The sequence below is a fragment of the Podarcis bocagei genome (assembly GCF_964188305.1).
Source record: "Podarcis bocagei genome assembly, chromosome: 2".
Classification (NCBI taxonomy): domain Eukaryota; kingdom Metazoa; phylum Chordata; class Lepidosauria; order Squamata; family Lacertidae; genus Podarcis; species Podarcis bocagei.
This window is the reverse complement of record NC_138126.1, coordinates 72,120,023-72,140,785: the sequence shown is the minus strand read 5'-3', so window position 1 is coordinate 72,140,785 and position 20,763 is coordinate 72,120,023. Positions and strand designations below refer to the sequence as shown.

The 20,763-nt window shown below is 40.4% G+C and overlaps 1 protein-coding gene across 7 annotated transcripts in view; it reads right to left on the bottom strand.

The window, feature by feature from the left end:
- Nucleotides 1-9,033: 9,033 nt before the first annotated feature.
- Nucleotides 9,034-20,763, bottom strand: part of KLHL3 (kelch like family member 3) — a 49,278-nt gene continuing 37,548 nt past the window's right edge. For 6 of the 7 annotated variants that reach the window (XM_081185572.1, XM_081185573.1, XM_081185574.1 and 3 more), the window contains 9 exons: nt 18,626-18,742; nt 17,328-17,477; nt 15,801-15,918; nt 14,735-14,932; nt 14,075-14,215; nt 12,451-12,579; nt 11,798-11,938; nt 10,335-10,478; nt 9,034-9,266 (listed from right to left, as the gene is read on the bottom strand). In XM_081185572.1, the coding sequence (XP_081041698.1) occupies nt 9,238-9,266; nt 10,335-10,478; nt 11,798-11,938; nt 12,451-12,579; nt 14,075-14,215; nt 14,735-14,932; nt 15,801-15,918; nt 17,328-17,477; nt 18,626-18,742 (1,167 nt within the window). In that variant the 3' untranslated portion in view covers nt 9,034-9,237. The remainder of the gene's footprint in view (nt 9,267-10,334; nt 10,479-11,797; nt 11,939-12,450; nt 12,580-14,074; nt 14,216-14,734; nt 14,933-15,800; nt 15,919-17,327; nt 17,478-18,625; nt 18,743-20,763) is intronic. The other variant, XM_081185571.1, reaches the window with a different exon arrangement.

The following is a 20,763-nucleotide window of genomic DNA, read 5'->3' as shown; positions in this document are numbered from 1 at the left end:
GCTATAAAGAAAGACAAGTAGCATGCCAGGGATAATTACAGTTCTGGTCAGCTCACCTCATAAAGAATATTGTAGAATTAGAAAATGCTCAGAAACGGGCAGCCAAAATAACCAAGGGACTTTTTAGTTTCGAGAAAAGGCAAGTGACACAATAGTCTATAAAATTCTGCAAAAGTATTTCTTTCTCTCTCCCTTTCTCACAACACTAGAACTTGTGAACATCCAATGAAGCTGAATGCTGGAAGATTTGGGGAAAATAAAAATAAAGTACTTCTTCACACAGCACACAGTTAAAACTATGGAAATTGCTCCCCCACAGGAGGCAGTGGATGCAATTTGGACACCTTTAAGGGGACTGGACAAATTTATGGATACGGCAGTCAATGGCTACTAACTGGAATGGCTTGATTCTGCCCCCACTGTAGGGCCAATATGCTTCTGAATACCAGTTGCTGATAATCACAGGTGAGCAGAGCCGTTTGGCATCTGGTGAGAACTGGATTTGGGACTGGGTGGGCCTTTAGCCTCATCTGGCATTCTCCTCTTGGTGGTATACTGTAGTATAAACTCCACTCTTTATAGGATTTCCAGGAAAGGTGGTTACAAAGGTTATATGTGTGTTGATATTACTATTAATAGTTTTATCATAATGCATAGGGCAACCACAATGAAGTGCACCATCTGCTATGGTGATGATAGCAGGCATCCATTATTTTTAACATCTTGGTCTCCAGTCAAGGAATGAAATGGACTTTGGTCCCAACTTAGCCTATGGGACATGTAGGTAATAAACTGGTATTGTACATATATCTGTGCAACTCTACTAAGTGCTTCTCATATAATTCATGCTTTAAGTTAACTATGTGGCATTAACACCAATTGGGGAAAACATAGCAAAAAAAATAGTCTACTTGAACATGATAATTCTAGTGCACACCACTATTATTATGCTAACCCACAATTAGGAGAAAGATTCAAATTTGGGCAACTATTAGAAAGGTATTTTGAGAAAGAGAATTTTAGTTACAGCAGCTGCTCTACACATTATTCTTCTTTGGGCTACAGTGACCTCCAGTGTCTGATTTTAGATGGCACTTTCTAAGGACAAAGGCTTTCATCATTATTTTAGCACCCATTTTTTCCAACTGCCACTTATATACAAGAAAATGAAAGGATTCTCACTGGAGATCTATACCCTTGGAATTTTAGACTGATTGCTTTCTAATTGAGGGTTCTGAAGCATACATTTATCAGTTTTTGGTTCTAATTGCTACATGCCCTCAAAACCAGAAAATTAATTAGACACAAATACACAGATGTAAAAAAAGTACCTGAAGTGACACGTGGGAGAAATCAAGGGAGAATACTTTAGGAACTGCACTGTGCAGCACCTCGGTTGTTCAGATGCGCACAAAAATTATATCAAGCAACTTATCTGCCACTCTGTACTATAAGTGATAGAAAAGTCAATAAAAAAGCGAAGGTAGCCATGTGGGCTGATAGGGGGGAAATCCAAAATCCGTATTAGGAAAACACCTTTATTAGGCCAACCAAAATGTCACAAAATAGCATCCAAAATTTCTAAGGCTAAATGGTAAACAAAGCAACCAAGGAGAAGAGGACAGAGTTTGAGTAGTGGTAAAACCATTAAATCTGCACCTTATAAATGTCTTGATAGAATGTGGGACGTTGTGGTAGACATCAAAAATTTTATATTTATAACCTACAGCATTTTAGGTCTAATGTTCCTGTGGGAATTTCAATATCAGTGATGCATAGAAGAGCTTAGTACATGAATTGCATTTTTTTCAAAATGTGTGATACTACCTTTCCATCCCCTCCAGACATAATGTTGCTAAAGGAGTGGAGCAGTAGCCTCTAAAACATATGGGAAAGAATCAGATCCTCCTCCACATGGAAGAGAATGTTTTCTGGAAAATAATACCAGTCTTTTGTAATTCTCTACATTCCCTTAAAAAAATCCCACCTTTCTGACAGAATCCTACGCCCATCCTGCTAAGTTCTAACCTAGCAACAATAAATCATTGGGACAGCAAAGCTCATATTGTCCATTCTCCTGCCAGTCCCAGGATTAGTGGGACACAGAACTATTTTCATCACTGAAAGAGAAAGAGGCTGCATTAGGATGCGACACTACACCATGCTTTAGCATTCCAAAAATGGGCCTTCTCCTGAATTGGGAATGGGGTGGGGATACATCCAAGTAAACATGCCCAGGATTGCACTGTAGGTGGTGGCATTTTCACATTAGGGAAACTTAAGTCACTTGCAGCTTAGTTGGCCTGCAGCCCTAACTAAAACAGGTTTACTGGGAAGTCAGCCCATTAAACACAGAAGGAATTGCTTCCAAATAAACTCACAAAGGATCAAAGTATTGGGTGATTTATACCATCCACCACCCTGGATATTTGTCTTACAGAGGTGGGGGACCTTTGGCCCTCCAGATGTTACTAGATGCTATGCCATCATCCCTGACCATTGATCATACGAAAAGTTGGCTTTTCAGATTTCAGGCTGCAACAAATCCTTTTAGGAAAAAGAAACACACAATGGCCAATTCCTCATCTCTGGAATTACATAAATCTGCTCAAGTCTGTCTTCCACCTACAAAGGAAGCTGTGTTTTGCCTAAGGATGGAGAAAGACCTGGGTTGTGCAACATGTTCATGCATACCAGCATTTTAGCTAACTAAAATTGGAACCATAGGACAGTACTGAGAAAAAATGCATCTTGGTAACCAATTTACATGACAAACTACCACTTTTATACAGCTTGTGTGATACTTCACATTAGTGACCACATACATCCAGGTCACCATCTGAGCACCATTTGATGGGAAAGCGAGACACAAATTTAACAAAGAGGGGCACAGCAGGCATGTGCTTGTCAACTACAACAAAAATCTTCAACAGATTTTTCTTTCCAAGTAAAATAAATTTGCCCATGCCATGTGATAAGCAGTGCATCAAAAATCTCAGGATTTTTTTCAAGTGACTATCCATTGCCTGCTTAGATACAGGCAGGTTTTGACCTCTTGGTGTACACATGCAGAAAATAATTAGGATTATTGACAGTGAATCATTAATAATTCTATGGGTGTATTATTTTGGTCCTACATTTCCATTCACTGTAACTCCAAAACATTGGCAGAATCAGAATAAAGACAAGATCAATTTCATTTGCTCAACTTTATTCCACCCAAATTCAATGTCCTTGAGAACAGATTTGACCTTTTGTTGTTAACATTTTTGTGGAGTTTAAATTCTAGGTTTTGCTTCTGAAAAGAAACAGAATTGCATCACAAACCAGTTGGTCCCATGGCAGTAACCAGCAATTATAAGGAACTAACCAATAGATGTAATGTGAAGAATGATCTTAACGAAGGCTGCAATCCTACATACACTTACTTTCAAATAAGTTCCAATGAACAATGTGGGACTTGCTTTTGAGTAAGCGTGCACAGGAGTGGGCTGTAAACCTAAGAAATATTAGCATGTTGAATTAATTTGTATATGGATCACAGCTACATTTTCTCAGATTATTTTATTATTATTTTTTTAAAAAAATCTGTGCATTCAAGGTGAATGCTGTTACAATCTTCTGTTAGCCTTAAAACATATTTTATACAATATATTTACAAATTAAACTTCTTAGCATTATCACTACTATACAAGAAAATAAAATAATTTAGGATCTCATGAAAAAAGGTTTACTGTATTCTTATGCCCACAATATATTAATCAAACAATGAGCTCATTCCACCATAGTTTGGTATTGTGTGCATGAGCAAAACCATCCCTGGGGCTTGCAGGGTCCCTCCTCCCCTTGCATGGTCAGACCCAGTATGTAGAGGGAGTGCCGGAACACCAAGCCTGCACAGTCCCTGCCAGAACCAAGTGCCTTGGACAGGATCTCCAGCCAGTCTTACTAGCAGCTGGCTAGCAGCTGTCAGAAAAGCTTCACCCAATGGGATTTCGCCCTTACCGGCTTCCAGTTGTCATAGTATCCAAACATGGCAAACTAGGATATGCTTCAAACATAAGTCTTGCTCAACCCTGAACAGGAAATCATCGTCCATGTAGGAGACACAGGGCTGTGCATGCCCCACACTCCCCAGTGTCCCCGCGTGCATCTTCTCCACCCTCTCTGTTACTGATCTTCCTGTTTATCTGAACCCTTTTACCACTGCTGACTTGAGCAGGAGTAGAAACCTCTGTGCAATCAGGAACCACGAGGGGGCTTCTATTTGTATTCAAGGAAATGCTGGTAAAAGCCCCTTTCGGGCCTCTCCTGATAAACACAGGAAGACTGAAGACTGAGCAAGAAGGGCCAGGACAGCATGTGACCTTGTGTCTCCTACAGAAGTGGACGTTTCCTGTTCAGGCATAACACCTGAGCAGGGCTACAGTTTGCCCATAAACCGGGATCAAGCTGTGTCTTGAGACTGGGAAGTCAGTTTATGGAAGTCAGTTTAGAAACTATGCCAAACAAGGAGAGAAATACGTGTACATATCTTGAAGCTAAGCTTGCTCATACACATGACACCAAACCATGGTTTCACACTGCATATAAAATGTCGCCACTATATTTTTCAGCAATGGAACATTTTGGCAAAGCTACCATTCTTACAGGGTTGACAGGCTATTCCCTTTTACTATTAAATAAAACCTATGAATGGCATGGCAATGTAACAGAATGGCTATATTTAAATAGTGCCATTTAAGAAAATTCAAAATTTCATATCATTCCAGATGCTTCAAATGTGAATCAACTTTAATTACACTGTATTATTCTATCTATTTGTCCTATGAGTTAATAGGGAGAATGAGCTAATAAGCTTTTGGACAAATATAGCTGCTCGGTTGATAAGCTTCCTAAAACAGAGTATTTTAAGTCATTGGTGTACAAATAGTGCAAAAAGTAAAACTTCAGTTTTTGTGGCTTAGTTGTGCAATGCTAGCCACAGTCACAGTTAAATATAAAATAGGATCCAGTTGAAATGAATTACTCGGGCAAACTTGCACACAAAATTCAAACAGTGCTAAAAGACTGGGGCAATAAAAATAGCTTCATTTCAGATTTTTGTAGAAACAGTGCAGTGCTGAATACCCCTGAAGATAATGCTTTTGGCTATATCCAAAAGCTGACTGTCTGGAAAACTCCTTTAATTTTTGAGACTGAAAAACAGGTTGAAGATATGCTACAAAAGCAATTTATATGAGAAAGAAGTGGGGGGGGGAGGTACCACAGGCATACTAGCAGTTTCCCTTTGATGTCATGCCAAATTACTTTTTAAGAATTTAAGTGCATGTGGGAGTTCTGTGATGGGAGTTTCTGGGAAAGGATGTCTGCAAAGCATTTGTCGTCACATGCAGAGAGCATGGATGCGTCCAGGTTTTGGGCCTACACACAACTCTTATGGAAGTTCATCTTATCATCTCATCACAACCTGATAAGCCAGCTTCTGGATAAAAGATTGCCCAACATTTTAATCAAAGAGTATTTGTAGAAACAGATTTATGAATTTTGGGTATCTCCGAACAGTGTCCAAGGAAAACCTGTAAAAGGAGTTAGAGGACAACCAAACCTATTAGCATTATTCTGACTTTTAACATTTAGCTTCAGAACATTATGTTCAAGTATGAGCAAGACATACACACAGAGAGAGAAATACAGCAGTATTAGTACACAAATACTTTGTGCACTGTTTGTCCAGCCCAACAGTACAGAAAGTGAATCACAACTCAAAGTTCAAAAAAATGAATTCAATTGTTTTCTTATAAATCCAGCAATTTATGATGTTACTAATCATGGAAGAAACAATACACTGTTAATTAACATGAAGTCCAGAAGTGTCCTTTTCATAAAATCAAGAGAAGCCAAAGGATTTTCCCTTTTTCAAGCAAAAATATACAAGACACCATACACAAATGGCTGATGAGAACTGGGCCCATGGTGTAAGGATTAGACACTAATCATAATGCCACCAAAATCAAAGGAGATCCAAGAACTCTTCAGAATTATCTTACAAAAATAGCTGCATTAAAATTTGCAAGCTCTAAAGCTATTATTTTCAAGCCCTATAAAAAGGCAGCCTTTGAAAGGATCTGGCTCAGATTATCGGCACAGTACAAATATTAAAAATGCACACACAATGCGAGATATTTCAAATGCGCTTTAAAGGGACTATTGCAGCTGGTTTATTATGTAGCAATAATATTGCATAGCTGGAAAATGAGGTCACTTGACTTGCACTAACTGCAAGTTTATACACAGAAGTGACATATACCATTTGCTAGTGGGTAAGTGACTGAGAGCAAGGCCATTTATGGTCCTGACTATTTATGAATACTCAGGACACCATGTTTTTTTTGTAGTTGCCATAGTTGCCATTTCGGAATGAATCATAGATCAGGTTAACCTAAAAAATTCACTGCCTGTCAAGGGATATATATGACTGGCATACAGTTTTGGTGGTGAATGGAACAGAAAAATCAATTCATGTTCAGTACATGTGCATTTGTGTCTGACAACTGAGTCATCAAATGAGGTAAGGGTGTACTCTTAGTGTTTAAATGATCCTTCAACCTATATGAGAGGGCAAGATTTCAGAGTATTTAAATGGCCTTAAGTGGTTTACACATTGCATTTCTTCATGTGGAGGTTGACGGAATAATCTTCTGCCTATTGAGTGATCTACATCTGCTATTGTGATTGAACAATGCAATCCTTTACATGTCTATTCAGAAGTAAGTTCCACTGAATTCAATGGAGATTAACCCCAGGTATGTTGATATAGGGCTGTGGGGCCCTAAAGACTGCTGCTATCCTGTGGAGAATCTCCACAGTGCTCTCAAGACATTCAAAGCAACAAAATAGAAATTCTCCACACTAGAGAAGTATAAACAATGCAGAGCATTAGAGCTGCAGCCCAGAACTCATACAGAGAGAGACCAGGGGCTATATGTAGCAGACTAATATCCTCCACACAGAAAGAATAATGCATAAACAGGTCCTGAAAAGAGATTTCCTACCCCAACCCTGGAAGCAATTCATTGGCTGCTGGCTGCATTCTCAGAAATACAAAGGATGAAACACACGTAGAAACTGCCATGTTCCTCTTTAAAATACTCAAGTGTTGAGCAAGCAACAACCAGGCTCACTTGTGTTTTGAAGAGTGATTATGCACCCTGTATGTGCATTCTTCAGGTGTATTTTGTACTATAGTATCTGTGCCAGAGTACAAAAGGTATCATGAGATGTAGCACTGAGACTCTTTTAAGGAAATTGTTTTGTTTTTATATCCAATTAAGGGATGAAAGCCCTTGTCAAAAATAATAGAATCTTACCTTATTAACACTTGTTCAAAGCAAGTTCAGTTATATATTCTACTTCACTCTTGATATTTGGCAAGTGATAAAAAAGCTGTCTATCTACATAAGAAATAAGTTAAGTGCTCTTCGGGAAACACACACACACACACACACACACACACACACACCACCTTTAAAATGCACGTAGTAAGGGGTTGAAAGAGAAAGGAAGGATATACTTCCTTGTTAATCTTTTGTGGCTGCTTTCCTTAGCATTACACATCCCAGAACAGCTGGAACTTACAAGAACACAAACTTTCTAGGAACAAAATAATTCTCAGTTGGATGATGACAGTGAACATAACAGAAGCTTGGAGGTTTTTAGATTTGAGTTGAGCCAATTAGCTAGACCCAGCTTTCCTTATTTCTCCCAAATCACTTCTCTCTCCCTTTTGGACTAAATGCTTAAAAGTTTGAGTAACTTCAGTACACAGCTATAAGGAAAACATAGTGAATATTTGAAAGGTCAGCAGTTAGGAAAAATGGCTGGAAGAATTACCGTGCAATCCTATACATGTCTACTCAAAAGTAAGCTCCACTGAGTTCAACAGAGCTTACTCCAAGGTGATTATGCACAGCACTGCAGCCTTAACCAACTACATGATGGAAGCATAAGACACTTAAAGGTTTTTAAATCTTGGGCAACTTGTGGTATTTGGCCAAATGCAAGAGGTATATAGGGATGGGTGAAGTTCTAATCTAAACTTGGCTAGCATTTACTAGATTATTATTCTGGATAGAAGGCTGACCACCCAGTTTGTTATTCAGAAGTCCCATTTGCTCAGATGGGCTTCCCTGGTACTCTCAGCCTTTGCTCATGACAATATCATCCATGTACAATATCATCCTACAAGTCACTGTGCTGGATGCAGCTCTCCAAACCTGGCTGTAACCCTGGAATCCACTACTGAATCCCACCACCACCCTGGAAATCTGATGACATCCATAGTTGATGAATTTAAAATACTCTTCCATGGTACCCAGATGCCCTTTAAAAAGCAGGGTTTTCTGAATTGTTGGCAATAGTCAAGGTGACACCATGTTATGACTCCCCACCCTTTTCAATGTCAACTGTGGTCAGAATTAATTTTGAAATAGCAATACCTTCCCCACCACCAGCAGCCCGCCTCTAGAACCTTACATTTTAGTGCGGTTACTAGTCTTTGGGTAGTTCACGTATGCTTTTACCCTAGAGAAAGACGCTGCTTGGCTCATCCAACCACATATACAAAATAGGTTTGAAAATTGCAGTTCTACATCTAGGATAAAATTCATACAATGTACACATCCAGTGTCCTAAATAACACATTTACAGTAGTCAACTAGTGTATGTACATATGATGGGGGCAATATACCATATGAGCTAGAGCTCCCAGTCTTATTTATTCAGGTCTGGTTTCCTTTCGAGGGTTGTTTCAAAAATTCCAGTCTCAGTAGTAGATTTGTCTAAAAGGTTTGGTAAGTAAATAGAACATATTATAGTGTATATGCTACTTCAGTAGTGAAGTATTCCAAAATACCCTTTCTCCTGGTTACATGCCATAGAGATACATTTCCTTGCTCTTGAGAAATTCAGTTCAAACTCAAGTCTTGGCTGTACATAAAACAGCAGATTGCACCAAGAAAAACAAGCAACACCTCATTTCTGGAACATGTTCACAGCAAGACTTTTCACGTTGCTGCACTGCCCATTGCTGAGCAGAGGTTGATGGTCTTAGCACATACTTGTCATGCTAGGAGTGCAATATTAGTGTGGCAGTTAAGAGTCAGATTTCAGTATCTTCCAAAACCCACCAAGCAAGATGGTCATTATTTCTTGTCTTTGCAGTCACTTGAACATGTGTCACAATGGTTTATGGATCACAGCTACACCTACAAGGGAAGAAAGTACACATGCATTAAATTTATATACCGCCCTTGATCCGCAGATCTCAGGGTGGTTGACAACATAAAATTACACAAAACCACAAAATACATAGTAAAAATAAGAAATAGAAACCAATAATCCCCCTCCTACAGCACATTTAAAAGGACATTGTATGTCAATCAGCCCAAGGCTCGGTTGAAGAGAAACATTTTTACCTGCCACCTATAGGTATATAATGAAGGCACCAGGCGAGCCTCCCTGGGGAGAACATTCCACAAATGGGGAGCCACTGATGAAAAGGCCCGTTCTCTTGTTGCCACTCTCCAGACCTCTTGTGAAGGAGGCACACAAAGAAGGGCCTCAGAGGATGATCTTAGAGTCTGGGAGGTTCATATGGAGAGAGGCAGTCCTTGAGGTATTTTGGTACTGTGCCATTTAAGGCTTTAAAGGTCAAATTCAGCAAAACTAGGCCTGGAAACCAATTGGCAGCCAAGTGGAGTCAGGCCAGAATTGGTGTAATATGCTGAAACTGTCTTGCCCCTCCCTGTGAGCAACCTGGTCGCCAAATCCTGTGCTAGTTAAAGTTTCCAAACCATCTTCAGAGCCAGTCCTATGTATAACATGCTGCAATAATATAACCTAGAGGTTACCAGAGCATACACAACAGCAGTTAGGATGTTCCTGTCCAGATATGGCTGTAGCTGGGCCATCATGCAGATGATTTTTGGAGTAACCTTTTACTTGCACTGGGACTTATAGAAAGCTTAAGATACACTTGGGGTACTGACTCTTTTCTGACCAGAGACTCTCTTGCCTGTAATGGCCACACAGGAGGAAGAATTTAAACAGATGCATCTTTGCCAGATGAACATCAGAGATGGGGAAATACCATCTGCTGGATTTCTGCATGCCAAGCAGTAGCACGTTAAAGGCCCAGGTTCCTTTTAGAAGTGAAATTTCTCTACCAGGAAAAAGTGTTGCTAACCCTGCCAAGAAATCACAACAGAGATTTGAGAAATGCGGATTCATCCAGCCCATCCTTCTGCTTCCACCTGGTTCAATGTACTGCTTACCTGCATAACTTCTTCCAGTGCTCATGTTTGTTGGTAATAATGTCCATTTATCAGTGACAGGATTATAGTATTCTACGGATGCCAAATTGCAAGAGCCATCATCTCCCCCGACCACATAGAGAAGACCGTTCACTGAACACACACCTATGGAGGAAAAAATGTGTTATTTTAAGTTTACATGGCTGTGGCATGGCGGGGGAAGGAACTCTAGCATTCAGGCTGGATTCACTCCAGATCCTTCAGGAATCCCCAAACAAAGTATGAACCATTGACACTGAAATTTTGCGCTCTAATTGTACTTAGAAATAATATATCATTAATTTTCATAAGCTGTTCTTGTGGCAAGGTGAGAGGTATTTTTATAATATTTAGAAATGTGCAAAAAAATAGAAGTCATTCATTTTTGTTAATAAGCACATAATTTGTTCAATGTTATCACATTCACTTCATAACTCACATCAATGAGGGGGTTTAGTGGGGATAGGGGGTTACTTTGTTTTTTCCTGTCACCTGCGTACAGGCAGTTGCCATTTCCCTTCCCCAGAACACTCCAGTATCAAAAGGGATTTGGGGAAAATAACATGAGGGATATTTGAGATAGCACCAAGAGGACATCTGGAAAAAAGCATCCCTGAATTTATTATGTATTTGGACATCTCTTTAGATATCGTAACCAAATTTTGCATGGCTGTTTCTGAGATCAAGGAGGTTTCCATCTATGTTTGGATACAATTGTACACCATTTTGAAACAAGATGGCAGAATGAACCTTTATAAAACAGCACTCATTTTAACCACTGATTTAAGAACTACACTGATTTTTCTTGTTTCACAGAACTCCTAAGCAATGCCAGTTACAAAGCAGCTAGCGACTGGCATATAGATAACAAAGACCTTTTCCTGTTGGAATTTGTTTTGTAACAAATGAAAAATGAACCAAATTAGCTCCATTTGCAGCCCTGTTTAAAGCACTGGGCACAATTCAAGGACTGGGCAGCAGGAACAGCGAGGATAGGGGATTAGGAGCTGTGCAGGGTATAAAAGGCTCAGCCTTCTGACCACTGGAGGTTGTATGAAATAAATGAAATACCCTTTTATTTCTATGCTTTCTGATGACAAAATCTGTTCCATACTTGAATGTTCTCTGTGAAGTCACGAGAGCAAGAAAAATGTTCTTGTAAAGAGAACAGAGGTTCTGGAATTCATAAACTCCCTCTGCTAAATTCCATATTCCTTGTTACTCACTACAGACACAGATGCATAAAACACATGCACCTTCAAGACTTCCTGTCTTATAAAGTATGGAGATGTAATTTTAAATACCTAGAACAGCAAGATACAGCTTATAAAACTGAGGTTTTTGCTTCAGTATTACTGTAAGCTTCTTTGAAAGGTTGCTTATACCTGAAGGGCAATATATATATGTGTGCTGTGGTTGCTTGCAGGAAATTACAAAATAAATACCTGCATTTCTTCTACACATATTCATATCTGCCACTTGTTTCCACGTATTTGTTCCAGGATCATATACTTCCACACTTTTCCTCACCAAGGGGCCATCATGTCCCCCAGTAGCATACAGCTGTCCACTAAGTACACCAACACCTGCAAAACAAGAGGACAGCAACTCAGAGCATAAGTTACTCCTAAGCGGCTGTTTCATTCAACAACCCCATCATAAAAGTGAGCTAAATATTCAATGTAGGAGTTTTCCTCACATGTCCCAACACTGGGATCCCTCGCAGAAAGACAATTCATACCCTTATAAAGGCCCTTGCAGAGAATGCCTAAGACCCGAGGCAGATGTCTTGTTAGAATCAAGTTATAAACACAAACAGAAAAGTATCCGGTCCCTGGTGGGCCCCCACAGCCAGCTTAGCCCTCCAAGGCCTGGAGCAAGTGTGCCTGGCCTGCCCCCAATCCTGCACAGGCCTGCCTTTATACTACGATTACAGGCCTAGCATTTGAGAACAGTATGACAATACCGTATCATTAGTCTTATCACACATTGCCAGGAAAGGGGCAACATACATGGTACTATTTTCAAGAGCTCTTGTAACAAACTTAGGTACTGCTCAGGGATTTACACGAGGAGGAAAAACAGCACAGTAAGGTACCTGCACCACTGCGGCGAGTACTCATATCCGACACATATGCCCACTCATTTGTAGCTGGATTATACTGTTCTACAGTACTAAGGCACTGACGTGATGCTCCATCGTAACCACCGACAGCATAGAGTTTACCTAGAAAAAATGAATATGCAGCACTGAACATCAACAGGAGCAGTTGGCAATATTAGCACTTCAGAACATTTCATCATTGATCATTTGTACCATGTCAATTACACAATCCTTTTGTGATAGCCGCCTACTAGCTTGATAAATACCTGTACGTATAACATGTTTCAGTTGACCTTCATCATGTATAGCAAATGCTCAGATCAACAAGTGAAATGTTCTCAAGGATAGTTCGCTGCAGAAGGTTGTTCCATTATTTGCCATGTTACAAAACGGGTGAAAATGTACTTCTCCCTGATCCAGTGCAAATCTCTTTACAACCCTGCTGTTTCTACCAAAGTTTCATTTGGGGAGAAGACCTTTTCGGCCATCTGTATTTAGAAATCCAACAAAAAACCTCTGGAAATAGGGAAAGGGTCATACCAAGCTTCCACAGTGAAATATAGAGAACCATTTAGCAGGGAAAATACTTAGGTAAGGATAGTTGGGATGACTTCTCTGAGGGCACAGAAAAAAGGAAGTTTAAAATCATTGTCAGAACTTACAGAGTATGAAAAATTCCTGACACACCTTGCACATCTCCCCGCTTCAGAAGATGTGAAACATCTACTTCCCACAAGATGGAGACACAGAGCCACGGAAAAAGCCATTGATAGTCCTTCCAGTTCTCTTCACACTGAGTGTAACGAAGTAGCTCTCACTCAGTTCATTAAATTTTGTATTGTGAATAACAACAATTTTATTATTTATACCCCACCCATCTGGGTTTCCACAGCCACTCTGGTTGGCGGATCATAGCGAGTGGCACATGGAAAACTAGTGTAAGGCAGGAGCGGGGGAATCTGGGGTCCAGGGACTGAAGGACCCTAAATGGCCCTCAGGACTCTTCCTAGGTCACATCTGCTGCTAGCCCTACTCTGCACCCACTTAAAATGCATTTGTCAAGGTGGAATTTTTCCTCAAACTGTGGCAATGCCTCTTGCTTGCCTGGATTGAGAGATATGGGGGTGTAATAAGAAAAATCTGGAAAGGTAAGGGTCACATCTACTGCCCAACCTACTAGTAGCATACAGCCGCGCCCCCGCGCCCCCCAAAATAAGATAGTCCATAAGAATGTGGTGCTTGGCATTGGGCTGAAAAATATTCCTGACTCCTGGTTTAGGACCTAGGCAGAACTGTGAGACTGACATTGCTGAAACTTACAGAATTCAGTGATTTTGTGGGTGAGGCATACTCGGCATCAGTGCAGACTAGACAGACTAGGTTTTGTCCCTCCTCCCAGTGCCTTGATACCTGCCAGATAAACTTCCCAATGCAGCAGAGAAGGGGGGGGGGCCACAACTTAACAACTAAGCGTGTCTCAATCACTACTGTACTCAGCCTGTTCCCATTCAAGATGGGAGAGTGATGTTTGGAACATGCAGTGTAGTCCGACAATGTTTAACTGCCTTAATTTTTTTGTCTTTAAAAAAGTTCTTGCTGCTAGGCTATCACACTTAACTGTGCTGCTGCGGCCAATACAGCAGTTTGCTGTCTTTACCTTCCACGACCCCAACTCCAACGCTGCTTCTTCTTGTGTTCATAGGTGCCACAAAAAACCACTCATTGGTCTTATAGTTATATGCTTCCACAGATGCAAGACCTATTTTTGAAAATAATATTAAGGCAAGTTTTCTACATCCTTAATTTAGCAGAGTATAATCCCTCCTTTGTCACAGTTACCATCCTGACTTAATTTTTCCAGGCAATACTCTTGTCTTAATCTTTCCAAGACAAAAAGGGGAAAGGATGCAGGTTGAGACTACTTCAGGATCAGGAACTGGACACTAAACCCAATACTAATAATTTTGCACTGAGAATCTGTATCTCAAAATACCACCCCAGTTCTCATCACTTGTGATTACTCAACAACCATGCACTGAAAAAATGACTGGGAAGTGCAACCCACCCACGAATTTCTTCCATCCACTGCAGAAAACTACACCAGACATAATAAAACAGGTTGTAACAAAGGTTTTTGCTTTGTTGTTTTATAAAGAAGAAGATTTGAAATGTAGCATCAGGAGCACTGAATTCCAAGGAAGTTCTACAGTTCTTGTAAAGTGTTTAAGAGCGAAGATATGAACAGCATTCACCCAGTTTTGTTTGTTTAGCAACCTACCTGTGCTTCCATCAAATCCACCAACAGCATAGAGGAGTTCATTTAGCACAGCTGCTCCTAAAGTGCTTCGTCTTTCTTGCATGCTGGCTATTGACGTCCACAAGTCTTTCACTCCATCATATACATCTACTGTTCGGACTCGTAAAGAGCCATTAAAACCTCCCACAGCATAGACCTTCCCTGCCATGAATACCACCCCTGTTAAAAACAAATTGGGAGACAGAAAAATGGAAGGCAGGTCATGCCTATAGGACAATTATTTTCTTTCTCTTTTTCCTACCAGAACTTCAGGAAGGTCACCAAGCAATATTCCAGTATGGTGACAACTACATATGGAACCTGTAAAGTTTGAATGCTGCTTGTTTCATGAATCACATCTATGAGATGGTAAGCCTGGCATTGGCATGGAATCTCTCTATTTAATAGGTCTGATCCATGGGAAAAGCAAGCTTTCAAATGTTATGGCCTCATATGGCACCATTACCATAGTGAAGCATTTCACTATTTCATACATTACATAAAAAAATGTTGGGTTTGTCAACTAATGTACGCTCAAACAAGGGGAATAGAGCACAATATCTGAAATCACGTTTGTTGCACTCATGCTATGTATGTTCAGCTTACACAAAAGTATTGATATGTGAAATGGCTCTTCCTGGCTGCTGAAGTACATGAGACTGTTATTACTGGGTGGAATTCAACAGAGCGCTGAGGAGATTGTTCTATCAAAACAAGCATAATTGCCTGCCAGACACAACTAACATAGCAAAAGCTGCCGAGAGACCAAGCAGAATCAATGGGGTTGCACTCCCCCTTTCTCTCTCCCAACAAAGGCCATCATACAGGGTGACAGAGATATGTTCCATGCCAAAACCAGGCCTAAAAACCAACTGAAATGGATCTAGAAAATCAGTCTTATCCAAGAGAGCCTGGCTCTGTTAACAGAGAAGGGCTAACTCTAATGTTTTACTTTAGACTAAAATTCAACTGAATATATAAAATCTGTCCTAAATAATTTTTGTGATTATGACTGAGGCTATTTTTTTTTAATAGGGAAAATATTTACCTGCTCTACATCTCCGAGAAGGAAGTTCAGCAACTTGATCCCATCGCTCCTCCTCAAAATCATAACACTCTACACTCCGAATGGCTTTAGGTGCTTGCCCACCCACCACCATCATTACCTTGGTAGGAAGGGAGAAAAGTTATCATGAGAGCATTTTCAACAGCAAACAGAAATCCTTGATCTTATTTGGGGCCTTAAATGGCAATAGGACACTATCAGCTATGTGAGAACTCACCCAAGAAAAAAAAGCAAAGTTTACTTCAGATGCATGAGAAGTTGGCATTTGAATGATATTGAACTTGGAAGTGCAGTCAATACATTATTGGATAAAATACTGATTGAAGCCTTTGGGCAAAGCCTATGTACTCTACCTTTCACAGATTATCTAGCTTCCTTTGCAAAAGGTAATTAGTTCAGATCCCAGAAGAGCTACATTTTAATAAAAGCATTTGATAACAGCCTGGCAATGATATGAAAATTCTAAGAACAATGGAAACGCTGATGGTGCTTAGTATCAAGAGAGACTAGTTTTAACAAAGGGAGATTATAATTCCCATGATAATGGGGGGAGGGGGAATTACTTGAACAAGCATTTAATGGCTCTGTGTTTGCTTAGATTATATATACATACACCATGCTTTTTTCTTAAAAAATGTTTAGGGGTACACTCATTTTCCTACTCATATTGAAATACTGCCCCTCAATGAGGCCAAACTTAGATCCATAAAATGTTTAGGCGTATGCATAACCCTGCGTCCCCACAGGCAAAAAAGCACTGTACACACACACACACACACACACACACACACACACTGTGTATGTGTGCATAAACCTAGCTGCATTCAAAATGGCAAAGTTTTCAAAACACATGCACATACTAAAACCATAGTGCTCCTTTACTGGCTGTTTGCTTTGAGAACCACTTTAACCCAACATCCCAACACCATCTGGGATATAACAACACACAACAACAGAGCAAACTTTCCCTTTTTTCCTCTGACTGGCATTTCTCCATGCAGTAGTGTGGCAGAGCCAAGTTTATGGAACAGTGGCTGATTGCAATGGGTTCTGAATCAGCTTTAATAGAAAAACTAGAATAGGAGTAGCAGTAGTTGTCAAAACATGAAACCGCAACATTTCTCTGTTTGGTAAGAAATTATTCTAGCAATGGTGTAAGACGACTGTTGGTTTGCTAATAAACTTCTTCCATGGGTTGATTCACATATGCCCCAGTCAAAAAACAAAAACAAAACATGTACCACCATTACCACCTATAGGAACTTCAGCAAAGTTGAACCATTTACCCATGTCAAAGTGGGAAGTCTCTTTCCAACATGCTGACAATTTAATGGACATTCATGTGTGCAAAAGGGCAATGAACACTGTGTGCAGATATGTGTGCATACACCCAATCCTCCTTCAAGGGGGAATGATCATGCAATTCTAACCACTGTGCATATGGCCATCCATGTAAAGGGGGCATGTGACCATCATCTTGGGTATTTCAGCAAGAAAAACATAGCTTACCTTTGGCAGACTGACTGGGGTCCTTGGTTTTGTTCTAGGATTCTTTATCAACTGCCGTTGATCCAGAGGAAGCAAGTGGTATTTCATGGCCTCAATAAGGAAATCTTTACATGTGTTATTGTTTTTGATTAAAGCTTCTTCTTCAACTGTCTGAAGACACCAACAAAGATATTAGTACAATGGCTATTATCAGACTTCTTTAAAAGTGTCACTAGCAGGCTGCTGTAATGCTCATTCATGATTTCAGTGTAGCAGTAGAAATAAAACCCCAAACTGCTTCTTCCACATCATTATCCCATTCCCCTATTTCACTCACTACAATATTATCTACTTCAACTGTGCAGTAATGCTTGTGTTCTGTTAAACTGTGCAAGCTTAGTATAAATGTTTTGATTAGTGCATAACTACAGCAATCCCATCTTAAAATATTTACAACACTACTTAATACAAGCTCCAGAAGACAAGGAACTATGAGATCTTATAACTTGGGAGACAAAAGCTTTGAGATATAAAACACACACACACACACACACACACACACAGTGGCAGCAATCCAAAACCTCACATGTTTGGGGCTCAAGTCACAATCCAGAAAAGACAGAGCTCCACAAATGCATAGGGCTTCTCCTTTAGAAGTCAACAATACAAAAGGCTGTGTTTTGAATGTTCAGCTGCATAATTGAACTGTGACTAAGATTAATTTGCACTAGCAGTTCCAGACATGGTATTTTAAGGAATCAAAAAATTCACACAACTTCAGAAACCGACAGTAATGAAACGACAAGGAGATATGCATGCTTGTGTGTTAGCAGCTCCAATCCCCAGGTTCTTTTTAAAAATTTGGAATCTTTTTTTAAAAGAAAAAAAAAACATAGTTCTGGGGGAGTGGAAAGCTTGGAAATAACTATAGTGCGCATGTAGATACTAAACAAAGAGAATGGCCATCTTCGCATAAACTGGCAGTACTTTTCTCCAGTGCTTCCCCACTTGATCTATCAGTGAAGCAAGCTCAACAACGTATCTGCTAAAGACAAATATCCCAAATTTCTATACTATCAGGACACAAAACTGACAGCTTTACACTGCACCAGTTTTTATGGACAAGGTTAGCTCTCATTCTCTGCCCAGCAGAACCTTCAAGTGAAAAGGAGATTCAGAACATGTTTATCTGCTAGGATGGCACACACATAATTATGAAGGCTATCCAAGGTTCTTTTGATTGATGGCAAGCCACAAACAAGCAGCCCAAGCGTATATTATTAAACTTTTAGTGCTGTAGATATTAGAAGAACACTAACCTGTACAAGGTAATCTCTGGGCAAGAGAGGGAGGCGGACATGTTCCATCAACTTAGCCATGTGTTCCAAGCGAGACTCTTTCTCATAATTTATCCAAGAAATGACAGCTTCAAACACCTGGAAAGAGCAATAAAACACCTGTCTTTAAAAAGAGACATAAACCGTTAAATCCAACCTCAAGCAGAGGTTCAGCAAGTAATGAAATAGGTTTGGAAAAACCAACTAAAGGTATTTTCAAAAGCAAGAAGATATGATAAAAAGATGGATTTAAAAAGAATCAAAACTGGCTTATTTTATTGTGATTGTATGACCAACAAACTTTGTATTAAATGTCTACTGTACAATCCCGACCACAAAGACTAGCTAATGCCATGAATATAAGTACTGCACAACTTAAATGCTGTTTTTTGTTGAGCTCAGTCCAATGCCCAACAACTTGAAATATGTGTTTCCATGGGAGTCTTTCATGACATGAACCTTCCAACTGAAAACATTTATGATACTCATGGGCATGAGAAGGAACATTCAAGAGAAAGGATGTTCTGATGACTTACTATGTAATAGAACGCATAGGCCAGCTGGGACTTTTGGACTTAAGTGGTGATGGCATTTGTGCACATAAATGCGTTGGCACTTCTTAAAAACCGTATCGCCTGGCCAATGTAAATTAGGGATGGGCATTAAATTTAAAGTGGCGCTAATTGCATTCTATTCAGCTTGCTGTACTATCTACAGAAGGTTAATTAATTGCTCATTTAACTCTGTTTTAGAATTGGGAACTTTGACCTGTGTGTCTTCTCACCCCTTCCACTTAATTAGTGGCTGCTGAAGAACTGTCCTTCCTTTCCCCACTGCACTTAGCTGCATTTAGGTGCTCTGTGACTTCATCTGCATCAAATCTTTCCTTAGGGTACAACAGTCATAACCTTGCTGGGTTACCAGATATCACATTCCTTTAATTTACGCATTTTACCCTTTCCAGAATTCCACCTTTGCTCTTGGACCACAAGAAGCAGAGGCTTTTAATCACAAATATGTACAAATCAAAGCTAATATATCATGGGGCAAATTTAATTTGGAACAAGCTATTAAAGGGACAGATTTTTTTTAAAGAAGTACCATACTCACTTTATTTTAAACTATTGCTCAGTTTGCTGTTTTTCACTTGCACCAGAGTTATACTAAAGGCAGGTGATTCAGTCCTGCTGAACTGTAACCTGCCTGGAAACCATATGCAAGCTCTTTGAAAAGAGATCAGTGTGCAAGTGAAATAATAAAATAAATATTTAAAACTATTTCCGAAATCATTAAAAATAGACTGGAAGGAAAGAGACTTTTATTTTTATTTTACTTCTGACACTGAAGCTTTTATCTGTCTGTATAGTAGCATGCTAATACAACACAGTTCACTGTAAGACATCTTGTGTGTCTATACAAGACTTGTTCCCTGCGCAGTAACCAATATAATGACTGTGGTTTATTGGAAATAAAACAAAACACAGTCTGTGGCTGGGATGTAAAACTAAGCCACTAAACATTCTTATGTGGGATAGGACTAAGCCATTTAGCATGTGGGAAGGGGCCAATGTATACAGCAGCCCTTATTGCTTACCTCCAAATAAGAATGATCAATACAGTGGTACCTCTGGTTATGAACTTACCGTATTTTGTGCCCCATAGGACGCACCGGCCCATAAGGCGCACCTAGTTTTTTTGGGGGGGGAAATAAAGAAAAATATTTTTATTTCCCCCCCAGGCGCAGGGCTGGGGCGGGGGAAGCCCGAGCTTCCCCCGACCCCAGCCCCCAGAACAGGCTGCTCTGCGCAAGCCCTGGGAGCCCTCCCGTGGCTTGCGCAGAGCTACCCGAAGCCCCGGCGTGACTGCTGAGCACGCTGGGGTTTCGGGATAAGAGGCAGCTCCGCGCAAGCCGCAGGAGGGCTCCCCCGGCTTGCGCGGAGCTACCCGAAGCCCCGGCGCGACTGCTGAGCGCGCGGGGGCTTCGGGATAAGAGGCAGCTCCGCGTAAGCCGCGGGAGCCCTCCCCCGGCTTGCGCGGAGCTATCCGAAGCCCCGGCGCGACTGCTGAGCACGCCGGGGTTTCGGGATAGGAGGCAGCTCTGTGCAAGCCGTGGGAGGGCT